Source organism: Salvelinus namaycush, chromosome 21 (assembly GCF_016432855.1).
Source record: "Salvelinus namaycush isolate Seneca chromosome 21, SaNama_1.0, whole genome shotgun sequence".
In the NCBI taxonomy this organism is placed as follows: Eukaryota; Metazoa; Chordata; class Actinopteri; order Salmoniformes; family Salmonidae; genus Salvelinus; species Salvelinus namaycush.
The window spans coordinates 14,048,622-14,061,841 of record NC_052327.1 but is presented as its reverse complement, the minus strand read 5'-3'; the positions used below and the strand labels follow the sequence as shown (position 1 = coordinate 14,061,841).

The following is a 13,220-nucleotide window of genomic DNA, read 5'->3' as shown; positions in this document are numbered from 1 at the left end:
ATTTGAAATGTATTGAACAGAAATGAGTTTATTACTAAATGTAATAACTAAAATCATTTACTCAGTTTGAGAGTGTTGGTTATTTTTTAATTCATGTTTCGTTACTCCTGGGCTACTACAGGACCTAAAGTTGCATATTTTTGATTGCCTCGTCCTGACAATATATGAACCTGTTTCAGATGCACTAGTAATTGGTTAGTTGTGTTGGAGCCAGCCTAAGTGGTGGTACCTTACCCTACCAGTACCCACTCCACAGCATCCTCCCTCCCTCTGTCCTCCTCGTGCCCCCTGCTCTACCCGATACGGGCTGTTTCTATGGCAACCCGAGAATCTGCTCCAGTCAGTTCCACCTGTTCCACTCTTCTGTTTCCAACTTCTCTTCTGTACATCCAAGATTTAAAAATAAAAACAGACTCCCGCTGGCTATTTTAGATAGTTTTTCTTTTTTCTTCTAAATCTCTGAGGGTTTTTTATGGTTTCTAAATACAAGATGGAGGAGACTTGTTATGCAGGAGAGGGAATGAAGTTGCCGTGTTCAATAAGGATACTGCGTTGCCATGTTGGATGGTGGAGGATGCTGAGGTTGGGGCCTCCCCTTCTCTGCTCTCTTACCTCCCTCTCAGTCTAGACAAACAGAAGGGAATGAGAGGCAAGCTGTGATGCAACGATGGCGTGATAGCTGGTACCTCTCTCCTCCCGGTTACAGATGTAACCTGCACACCCCTCCCCTCCCTGCCTTCCTTGTTGTCTGCATAAGAAAACTAGAAAGTGAGGGAGGGAGGGAGATGGGAGGGCGGGCTCTGGCGCCATTAGACATAAGCAGCGTCCGTGTGTGTTGTGCTCAGCCTGTTCTTTAGCACTGTCTGTCTGAACAACTCGAATGCCATAGACATGCTATGCAATGTGATGTTATAAAGCATCGTAAGGATGACATAGGGATGCTAACATCCTTGGTGCAGTGAGGCTACACTAGCTGCTAGCTCAGGTGAGGAAACCAAATCCGTTTTTTGTATTTGTGTGGGAGAGAGAGGAAGGGGGGACATGTGTGGATTTTTGTTTACATGCATTGCGTGTGATGTCTTTTGTAAGCCTACTATGGGTTAGTCACATGTTATCACCTGGTACTCTACGCTGCACCTTAGAGACCACTGCCCTATATACATTGAACACTGGTCACTTTAATAATATTTACATACTGTTTTACCCACCTCATATGTAGACTGAGTATACAAAACATTAAGAACACCTGCTCTTCCCATGACATAGGCTGACCAGGTGAATCCAGGGGAACGCTGTGATCCCTTATTGAATGTCACTTGTTAAATCCACTTCAATCAGTGTAGATGAAATAGTAGAGATGGGTTAACAAAGGATTTTTAAGTCTTGAGACAAGTGAGACATGGATTGTGTATGTGTGTCATTCAGAGGGTGAATGGGCAAGACAAAAGTCTTAAGTGTCTTTGAACAGGGTATGGTAGTAGGTGCCAGGCGCACTGGTTTGTGTCAAGAACTGCAACGCTGCTGGGTTGCCCTGACGCCCTGTTGCCCTGATGCCCTGACGAAGTGAGGCTGTTCTGAGGGCAAAAGAGGTGGGGGTTGCAACTCAATATTAGGAAGGTGTTCCTAGTGTTCGGTGTCATCTTATATAACTACTGCTGTACACATATTTTCTATTCATATACTGTCCATAATGTGTAAACACACTATCATATACATATATATTTATATTCCAGACTCTGACATTGCTCATTGTGATGTTTGTTAATTTATTTGAGGGGGGGGGGCATAAGCATTTCGCTGCACCTGCGATAATAACTGCAAAATACTGTATGTGTACGCGACCAATAAGATTTGATTTGTTGTTGCGTGTGCTTTAGATTTGTAACCATGCATATTGCGTACACGTGTGTCTACTCTTTCACGTCTAGACACGGTAGAGTATAGCAGGGAATAGCGAGCACAAGACGTTGAAAAAGACATTACAAGACGTTGAAAAAGACGTCTTTTCAGCATCTTTTCAACCCCAAAAAATATGTACTTCCAACGCCTTCAAAGTATTTTGCTCATAGTAGTCCCAGTGTCTTTGTGTTATGCTGGAGGAGTCCGTTAGCTCTAGCTCTCTACGTATAGAGGTTAGTTAGTTCTTCCGTGTTCGAGATGCCGTGCTAGCACTGGGAGCGTTGCCAAGCAACCACCTACCTCCTATCGTCTATATATCTCTTTTCTATCTCTCCTCTCTTCTATTTGCCCTCTCTTCTATCTTCCTCTCGCTCTCTCTCTCTCTCTTCAATCTCTCCTCGCTCTGCTCCATCTGCACGGCTCTCTCCCCCTCCCCTAGCCTGGAGCTAGCTGTGTTGCTAGGCTGAGAGGTCCTTGCGGAATAACAATCCCTCCTTTCCCCTCTTCTCCTACCCTCACTGTGCGGGGGCGATATGTCATAGTAGGGGTTAAAGGTTGTTGAGTAGATCATGGCCCCCGTCCACGGACACTGCTGACTGACTGGCTGCTGACCAGAGCTCTCTCTTTCTATTTTGTCTGTCTCTCTTTCTGTCACCCACCAAGTCCCCACTATTCTACTGTACAGGACTGAATGTTTCTTGTTTCTCTCGCTCTCTGTCTCTCTCATGCACGCTTTTTCTCTCTCCCACCTCTCTCTCACACATACACACACAAATTCTTTCTCTTTCTCTCTCACATAGTCTTTCATCCCCTCTCCCACTCCTTACACACATGCTGCCTTTCTTTCTCTCTGTCTCCATCTCTTCCCCCTCTCTCTTCCTCCCTTTCTCTCTGTGTAGTACATGGTTGTCAGTGTGTGTGTATGGTGAATGGTGCATTCCGCAAAAAAATGCTGGGTTGTTTGGTTGACCCAACTGCTGGGTTGCAGGCGTCGGGTCACTTAGTTGGGTTGTTTTCTTTAAAAACTGCTGGGTTATTGATGCTGGGTGCTGAGTTATTGACTGCTGGATTATTGATGCTGGGTGCTGAGTTATTGACTGCTGGGTTATTGTGATAAGATCCAGCGGGTCAGCTCAGAAAACCGGAGGTGTGGCTTAGTATGAGCCTTGCTTTCAGATAGTTAGTTATTTTTGGCCACCCGTGAGACAATGTCATTCCGGTTCATTTGCGCTGTTGTATTGTTATCACATGTTAAGGTTGAATGCTGACACTTTTGAAGCTTTGATGAGGCTTACACGAGTGTATGAGTTCTCCAAAAACCTATGCATATCCCAATGTCACTGTGTCAATGTTGGAATATGTAAATACTAATGTTATACATTTCATATTAGAACATTTAATGTGCAAAAATATGAAAGTAAAATTCAAATTTGCAGTGTAAAAACTTAACATGAGGAAATTATTATTATAATTGTTTTTTTATTAGGATCACCATTATATGTTGCGAAAGCAGCAGCTACTCTTCCTTTCGGTCCACACAAAATATGAAACATGACATAATACAGGACATTAATAGACAAGAACAGTTCAAGGCCAGAACTACATACATTTAAAACATCACACATAGCCTGCATATTAGTAAATATGTCACGGATCCCTCCGGTACTGTTGCTCGTTCCGTGCACCAGTTTCGGAGGTCTACGTCACCGGCCTCTAGGCACTGAACTGTGTCATTACGCACACCTGGTTCCAATTCCTCACTGACTGTATTTGTATAAATGTGCCCTTTGTTTCACTATTGGGCTGTCGATTATTGTTCCAATGTCTTTTGGTTGTGTGAGTACCTGTGCCTTGTTGCTTTGACTTTCGTGCTTGTATTGTGCAGATGATTACGGGTCTCGCCCGGTGTATTTATTCAAGGTACTCCTCGCTCTTTTGTTTGGGTTTCAACCCTATGTTTTGTATACGTGTTTGTTTGGTCTTCGTCCCCGTGCCTTTACACGGCACGCTGTAATTTGGGTCAATAAAAATAATTCCTGCGCCTGTCTCCTGAATCCTTTATACCAACGTGACAAAATACACACAAAATATCTAGGTCAAATAGGGAACAGGTGTTGTGTCGTGAGGTGTTGCTTTAAATGTTGATTTTTTAAACAAGAATTGCTGTTCGCTTGAGCAATCTGAGATAGAAGGGAGTTCCATGCAATCATGGCTCTATATAATACTGTACGTTTTCTTGAATTCGGGGACTGTGAAAAGACCCCTGGTGGCATGTCTGGTGGGGTAAGTGTGTGTGTCAGAGCTGTGTGTAAGTGGACTATGCAAACAATTTGGGATTTTCAACACCTTAATGTTTCTTATAAAAATAAGTGATGCAGTTAGTCTCTCCTCTACTTTTGGCCAAGAGAGACTGGCAGGCATAGTATTCATATTAGACCTGTGATTACAGTGAAGATCGAGACATGCCGCTCTGTTCTTGACCAGCTGCAGCTTTTCTAGGTCCTTCTTTGCAGCCCCTGACCATATGACTGGGCAATAATCAAGATAAGATAAAACTAGAGCCTGCAGGACTTGCTTTCTGGAGTGTGGCGTCAAAAAAGTCGAGCATCTCTTTATCACGGACAGACCTCTCCCAATCAGTTTACAATCCAAGGTAACACCAAGTCATTTAGTCTCAACTTGCTTCAGCTGAGGTCTAGAACGTAGGGAATAATTTGTACCAAATACAATGGTCTTAGTTTTAGAGATGTTCAGGACTAGTTTATTACTGGCCACCCATTCCAAAACTGACTGCAACTCTTTGTTTAGGAATGCAGTGATTCCACTATCTGTGGTTGCTGACGCATATAGGGTTGAATCATCAGCATACATAGACAGACAGGCTTTGTTTAATGCCAGGGGTAGGTCATTAGTAAAACATAGAGAAGAGTAAAGGGCGTGGACTTACAGTTTGTAATATTTCTGAAAGTCTCTTTTAGGACATCCACCTCATCTTGGGAGAATAGTAAACGGTTCTTAAGGTCCTGGACCTCTCTGGTCAGGTCCATCAGTATTTGGACAAAGCTCTTGAAGCAATTTTCCTGTTTTTATAACAACTGCTTATAGCAACTGCTTGTAGAACCCTCTTTGTTAGTTTAAAATATCCTTCACTTGTGATAGAGAAACACTGTCGTCAATGTTATTCCTCCCGGCTTTGGTTTCGGATGTCACGGTAGCAACTTAGGCTAACGCTGGTACTCCACGCAGTTCCAGACAGGGCAGGTCGCAGGGCAGATGGAAACAGCGACAAAACAGCAGGGATTTAGACAGCCACAAGGCTTTGTTCAAGCGTTCAGGAAACCTTTGCTAGCTTGATAGCTAGTTAGCAGCTAGGCTAGCTGCTACGCCAAGCATCTCTTCAGACTTTTGGTTGGCCTCGTCGTGGGATCCAAATTCAAAAGTTAGCTGCTAGTCAAACTTTTTCAAAATAACACTTTTTCAGAGACTTTCAAAACAACAAACCGAGCTCTCCTTCGTTCAGCGTTCTGCACGCGTCACCTCTAATCAAATCAAATCAAGTTTATTTATATAGCCCTTCGTACATCAGCTGATATCTCAAAGTGCTGTACAGAAGGCCTCCCGAGTGGCGCAGCGGTCTAAGGCACTGCATCGCTGTGCTAGAGGCATCACTACAGCCCTGGGTTCCGCGACCAGGAGACCCATGAGGCTGCGCACAATTGGCCCAGCGTTGTTAGGGGTTTGGCCCGGCTGGGATGTCCTTGTCCCATCGCGCTCTAGCGACTCCTTGTAGCGGGCCGGCGCATGCACGCCGACTTCGGTCGCCAGCTGGACGGCGTTTCCTCCGACACGTTGGTGCGACTGGCTTCCGGGTTAAAGCGAGCAGTGTGTGAAGGAGCAGCGCGGCTTGGCGGGGTCGCATTTTGGAGGACGCACGGCTCTCAATCAAATACAATTTGATTTGATTTTGATTTGACAAGACTGTAACTACCAATTGGATATCATGAAATTGGGGAGAAAAAGGGGTAGAATATATAAAATAATAAATAAATGAAACAACAACCGATGGTTAAATTAACCCATGTTTGGGTAATCTAAACCACCCAACATGTTGGGTTATTCACCCAACCCAACTGGCAGGGACTGCACTGTGTATGTTCACATGTGTATACATGAAGTGTGTGTGTGTGTGTCAGCTGACAGTCTTGACAGTTGCGGGGGTGGCGGTGGGAGTGAAAGTGATTATGTGTGATAGATGAGAGGAGGCAGTCCATCAAGTTTGTAGAGGGTTCTCTGTGATAAATGACGCACACACAGAGACACACAGGCTGTTCATCTGTGCCCAGACCTGCTCTGTGAATTCCCCCCCCCCCCCCCCCCCCCGGCTTAATTTACCTCAGCCCCTCAGTTTCCTGTTTCACGAGCTGCCACACAAGAGACCATGCACCCACCACAACAAACAAACACACACACAGTTTCAATTATACCATGCGTACTAGTCCGTATATAAAGCGCCTGTCTATTGTTGATGATAGCTCTCTCAGATCTCAGGACAGATTGAGCCCAGTGGATGATCCAGAGCCCTTGTGAAGTCTTAAAATAACATTTAATATCCATGTTTAGTACTCCAGTTATTTTTATACGCGAGGTGAGCGAAGTCTGCACATAAGACTGTAAATGCCTTTAATACTGTGCACACTTGACATTGAGATAATGGGACTGATGGGTGATGTGGTTTGTTTTATGTTGCTCTGGTATACGTGATGGAAACATGGAAGACAATAGGCTACTTAGTTCTCTTGGTTACTGTGTGGTGTCAATCATCACCATGTCATGTTTCCAAACTTCTCAGGATGAAAGCTTCAGTACACCCTAAGTCTGTCTTATAACCCTTTTACACCCGTGTGTTTCAAAAGCAAAGTGAAATGGAAATATAAAAAATCTTCTCCTTCATGTTCATCATCTCCAGCACCACCCCGACATCAACGTATGTGACAGTTGCGCGTTTCTATGTTTTGTAGTGAAAAAGATAGAGGAAGATAAGTGTTTCCAATGACATCATCGGTGGTGCACCATGTGATTTTTAACCAATTATAATTGGTTGATGATGTCATTGGAAACACTTATCTTCTATATTTTTTAACTACAAAAATTGTGACATTTCCCTTTAAGGTTTTGTCTCCTTAAAGTTTGTGGCTGCTCAGTTGCCACTAGTTTAGTGTTACAAAGCACTTCATTTATAGCCATCCACATGAAAAGGGACTCTATTGACCTTCTTCTCTCCCTTTTTCTCTCTTTTCTTCTCTCCTCAGACACCATGGATCTCCTGAGGCCTGCTCCAGTGGCAGTGGCTGCTCTCCTCCATTGACGTCCTCTGCTCTGCTCTCTTCTCCTCTTCCTCCACCGATACTCCCTCTCTCCACTCATCCACCCCTCCCCCTCAACGCCACCCCTCCCACGTCCACCCACCCATTCTCTTGCGACCCCTCGTTGTGGCATCATGGCGGGGGAGAAGGGACCAGCCAGGCGGAGCGCCATGGACATAAAGCGCCTGGCAGGGTTGATCCAGAGGGGGGCGGGGCGCCTGCTGGTGATTGACAGCAGGACCTTCTCGGAGTACAACGCGTCCCACATACAGGGGGCGGTCAACGTGTGCTGCTCCAAGCTGGTGAAGCGGCGACTGCAGCAAGACAAGGTGTCCGTCACCGAGCTACTGCAGCCCAATGGCAAGGTCAAGGTAGGTCAAGGGGTCAGGGGTTAGAGGTCTGAGGGTGGATGTGAGTCACCGTGAGTCACCCTGGTCCTCAAGTACCCCCAACACTACACATGTTTACTGTAACCCTGGACAAGCACACCTGATTCAACTTGTCAACTAATCATCAGGCCCTCAATGAGTTGAATGAGGCGCGTTTGTCCAGGGCTACAATGAAAATGTGTACTGTTGGGGGTAGTCGAGGACCAGGAAACACTGTTCTAGGAGTCCAGTACCAGACACCATTAATGTTCTCTGATGCAGCTCCGGTAGGAGTCTGTTACGTGCTGTTCTGTGTTGTGTGGTTAGTCTGGATCTCTCTGGCGAGCGTCTTCTCTGCCCTGGATCTCTGGGTGCTATATTTGGCTGGCAGGCAGTTGTACTGTAGGTTTATTGCTTATTAGTGGCCCTGAAACTGGATCCTCCCTTTTTCCAAGACTTCTGCTCCCAATATGACAGCCTTTTTCCCCCCCGTAGCACGGCCATGGCATGCGACACAACTCCTGTATTTTTAGTCACTGTGTGAAACTGGAGAAACTCAGCGGGGAATCCCAAGTGTGTATGATGTGTGTCTGCCTGTTTGTGCATGTGTGTGTGTGCTCTATCCAGGGGTTTTACACGACACATAAAATAACATTTGTCACATACTTAGTAAACAAAAGGTAGACTAACAGTGAAACGCATACGCACTGGCCCTTCCCAACAATGCACAGGGACAAATAGAAAATAATTGAAAAAAAATGAATCAGTCATAACAGAGCTGTGGAAATTCCATCCTCCTTCCTACAGCGGCACCAAGACCGAACACAGTGCTATAGTGGCATAGTTTGAACGTAATCCAACAAGAAAGAAAGAACACGGCCAGAGCATTGCTTCTGCGATGCTAACGGAGCCAGATGACACTTTGCCCTTTAGTATCATGAAGACGGAAACATTTGGTGAGAATTCTTTTAGGTGTGACACAGGCACTTTGAGTTGTAGCTCATAAAAACCAGTGTTCTACTTCCTGATGTGAACCACCTGACCCTGCATGCCTGACCTGGCATGTGTGAGTGTGTCTTGTGCTCCCTCTCATTCTCTCTTTCCTTCCCTAGCAGGTTATATTAATGCTTTAATCACCTGGAGTCACTCTCTCCAACTCAGCCTGTAAATGTAAATTAACTGTGAAAATTAGAGGTGTCTGACATGAGTGGAAGCAGCGTCGCCTTAGACCTCCAGTCAACTTAATTAAAATATGCTTTATTTTCAATACTTCTTGATGTCATTGTTCCCTGGGATTGAAAGACATCCTTAGCTTGACATGCTCACTCTCTCGCCTTCTCTCTTCGTCTATCTTTTTCTCTCCCCCTCACACTCTCTCTCTCTCACCCTCTTTTTCTCTCTCTCTCTCACCCTCTTTCTCTCTCTCTCTCTCTCACCCTCTTTCTCTCTCTCTCTCTCTCTCACTCGTTCTCAGATTCAAATATGCATCATTGGCATACTGCCAATGCTCAGGCTTACAACCAGGTTAGGTTAGAGCCATTATTAACCTGAGCACGATGTTGTTGCGCAACCCTTCTTATAATAGACCAATGGCTAAGGTCCCCCAGTCAGTGTGTAGAGACCTTGATCTGGTTGGGATGCTAGAAGTTGTAAACATAGTCATTTAATCGGACACTTTTATTCAAAGCCTCTTATAGAACTATTTTGTTATTGATAGCGACGATACACTGAGTATACCAAATATTAGGAACACCTTCCTAATATTGAGTGGCACCCCCCCCCCCCCCCCCCCCCCTTGTCTTGCGGATTTGAAGTGATGTGGATTTCACAAGTGACATCCGTAAGAGATCATAGCGTTCACCTGGATTCACCTTATCAATTCAATCAAATGTTATTATTAACATGCGCCGAATTCAACAGTGAAATGCGTACTTACGAGCCCCTAACCAACAGGGCAGTTTTAAAAAATACGGATAAGAATAAGAGAGAAAAGTAAAAGGTAATTAAAGAGCAGCAGTAAAAAAATAACAATATAAACAGGGGGTGCCGGTACAGAGTCAATGTGCGGGGGCACCAGTTAGTTGAGGTAGTATGTACATGTAGGTAGAGTTAATTAAAGTGACTATGCATAGATGACAACAGAGAGTGGCAGTGGTGTGGAGAGGGGGGGGGGGGCAATGCAAATAGTCTGGGTAGCCATTTGACTAGATGTTCAGGAGTCTTATGGTTTGGAGGTAGAATCTGTTTAGAAGCCTCTTGGACCTAGACTTGGTGCTCTGGTACCGCTTGCCGTGTGATAGCAGAGAGAACAGTCTATGACTAGGGTGGCTGGAGTCTTTGACAATTTTTAGAGCCTTCCTCTGACACCACCTGGTATAGAGGTCCTGGATGGCAGGAAGCTTGGCCCCAGTGATGTACTACCCTCTGTAGCGCCTTGCGGTCGGAGGCCGAGCAGTTGTCATACCTGGCGTTGATACAATCAGTCAGGATACTTTCGATGGTGCAGCTGTAGAACCTTTTGAGGATCTGAGGACTCATGACAAATCTTTTCAGTCTCCTGAGGGGGAATAGGCTTTGCCGTGCCCTCTTCACGACTGTCTTGGTGTGCTTGGACCATGTTAGTTTGTTGGTGACGTGGACACCAAGGAACTTGAAGCTCTCAACCTGCTCCACTACAGCCCCGTCGATGAGAATGGGGGCGTGCTCGGTCGTCTTTTTCCTGTAGTCCACAATCATCTCCTTTGTCTTGATCACGTTGAGGGAGAGGTTGATGTCCTTGCATCACACAGCCAGGTCTCTGACGTCCTCCCTATAGGCTCTCGTTGTTGTCAGTGATCAGGCCTACCACTGTTGTGTCATCTACAAACTTAATGATGGTGTTGGAGTCGTGCCTGGCCGTGCAGTCATGAGTGAACAGGGAGTACAGGAGGGGGCTGAGCACGCACCCTTGAGGGGCCCCTGTGTTGAGGATCAGCGTGGCGGATGTGTTGTTACCTACCCTTACCACCTGGGGGCGGCCCATCAGGAAGTCCAGGATGATGCCTATGTCATGGGAAGAGCAGGTGCTCTTAATGTTTTGTATACTCAGTGTACATATGAAGTGGATAAAACAGTGTGTAAACATGCGTCTCCCACTCCATCATTATTCACGATTCATTCAGGGTTATCCGTAATCATGGTAGCATCCACATTAATGTAGAAGTCTTTAGAAACGTATTCTATTCTTATTAACAATATAAGGGACTCCAAATTGTCACAATAATACATGATGAATCATTAATTTCTAATGGGGCTGAGAGGCTGGCAGGTCTCACAGTGGTAAGGCACCATGTGGGGTGTCCCTCTTTCCTTCCCTCTCACTCTCTCCATCTTCCTCTCACGCTATCTATTTTATTTCATCCTTTCTCTTTCTCTGTGTATCTTTTCTCTGCACTGCTCTCACACACACTCTGTCTCTCTGTCCTGGTGTGTGTGTGTCCCTCCCCCGCCTCTATTTCATCATCTCTCTATCAACATCCCTCTTTCCGCTCTTTCTCTGTTCCCCTTTTCTCTCTCTCTTTCCAGCATTGCCCTGTGGCTGGCTAGCTGTTGTTATTATTCCCCCCCCCCCCCCACACACACACACACACAGTAAAGAGGATAATGCTGCCGATTAATGGTAGGCTGGATAAAGCTGGAACTAGCAGGGTGAGAGGGAAGGTCCACACGGCCCCAGAGAGTCCTTTGTTATTGGCTAAGCATGACATCATCCCCCTTTGTGTGGCCCCTGGCAGGCCGCGAGTTGGGCACGTGCAGACCGGCTGTGTGGTGTTAATGCAGGCTCCCGCCCAACCCACCACAAACACCCCCACACAGCCTGCCAAGGAAGCAAAGGACACCATAGTGGGTCTTTGTGGGATTGAATGTAGGAAGCTGAAGAAGGAGGGAGCGAGAGAGGGCGTATTCATGGGTGGGCTACCTCCTGCCTGCATCCCATTGAGTGAAAATGGCAGGCGTCCCCCAAGGCTCTATGCTCGGCCCTTTCAGATTTCATCATCACAGGGTTAGGTTCAGTGAACTCTGTGTATGGACTGGAATCCAAATGGTGTCTCCCCTCCCTCCCTACATAACCCCCATGTAGTTCACTGGCAGGCTCTAGTAAACTAGGTCAGTTAAATACAGTAGGCTGTGTGTGACCGTATTTGTGTGTGGTGTGTGGGTGAACCTTGAGCTCCACAGCATTATGGCTCCCTAGTCAATGACTGTTTTATGGTCAGGCTGGGTGGTTTCTTGGCTTAAGCGACGCTAATCCCTCCACACTGCTCAATGTTGCTGAATGTGGTGTAAGAGTGAGCCAGGGCAAGGCCAGACAGATGGCGTGGAGATTGACTAGCTCCAGTCAGGGCCAGGGAGACACTTAGACCCGCCCTTTAGGGAAGCCACCATCCTCTCCTGTTCTATACTGTAGTGCTATATTGTACTATGTAGACTGACAGTGTAGCTCAGGCAATAAAACTAGTCGCACACGCTCGTTTTTTGTCCCTCTCGCTCCAGTTCATCAGCAGTTGTTTCAGTCTCTACTGACAACCCTTTACTGAGGTTCAGTTGTCACCGGTTAGTCTTTGATGGTAATTGGTCCATTTGGCTGAAGACTGGGTTCCGGCAGCACGTGTCCCATAAAGCCGTTTACTAACTAAGGATCTCTGTAACTTCTACTTAAGGTCCACCATATGCCACCTCCCAGTATCCTCCTTCAACGCCACCTGCTAAGGATCCTAATGACTTAATGTAGTGCAATGCCTTGTGGGTCACCCAGAAGACACAGATGCGTTATCGTCTCCTTAGTAGACATGACAAATATCTTCCACAATTTGTCTTGAATATGGATGAGACATAAAGAAAAATGGATACATTTACATGATGCGTATGATAAGTACCATATCCCGAACCATACATGTGTGTTATTTGCATTCACTCTAGGTAGTAGTGACTGAAAGTGGATTGTCAGTTCACGGTATCATTCTCATTTCAACCCAAGACTCCAGTATACAATAGGTTGACCAGGTGTCATATTCTGACCCGTTGACGTGTTATTTCCAGTTAGCGGTGGTGACGGAGTAAGCGTACGCGAGGATAGTGTCGTACTGAAGTCCATCCAGGTACAGCAGTTTAGACATAGTTTTTAGGTCCATTTCCAGTTCTAGTTAGGTTTACAGTAACATGCCTATTGCACCACTCAGGGTAACCCAGTGTGTGTCACAGGAGGGAGCAGCAGGGTTTTTGGTGATTTCCTTTAGGGCAGACAATTTAAGCAACACTTACATTTTAGCCCAGCCGTGACCGACACTGTGTTTTCATACCCACAAGTGATGTCATAAGTGGTGAGTCACGTGTCATACGGTGTGTGGTTTGTCATACGGTGTTTTTCACCTCGGGAACCTGGCCTGACCTGACTGACGAGAAACAGTATGTGTTGATGCTGGTAAAGCCTGGTTAAGACACACAACAACAGGGAGAGACTAAAGGGTCACTTCAGAACCAGAAGAGCTGGGAAGAAAATGCACTCAGATGGCCAGTTTATTAGGTACACCCATCTAGTACCGGGTCAGAA

General features: G+C 45.9%; 1 protein-coding gene across 1 annotated transcript in view; it reads left to right on the top strand.

Annotated features, from left to right (window-relative positions):
* Nucleotides 1-13,220, top strand: part of dusp8a (dual specificity phosphatase 8a) — a 68,093-nt gene that overhangs the window by 3,404 nt on the left and 51,469 nt on the right. Inside the window, exon 2 of the mRNA XM_039017255.1 lies at nucleotides 7,209-7,633. Within this exon, the coding sequence (XP_038873183.1) occupies nucleotides 7,397-7,633 (237 nt within the window). The 5' untranslated portion in view covers nucleotides 7,209-7,396. The remainder of the gene's footprint in view (nucleotides 1-7,208; nucleotides 7,634-13,220) is intronic.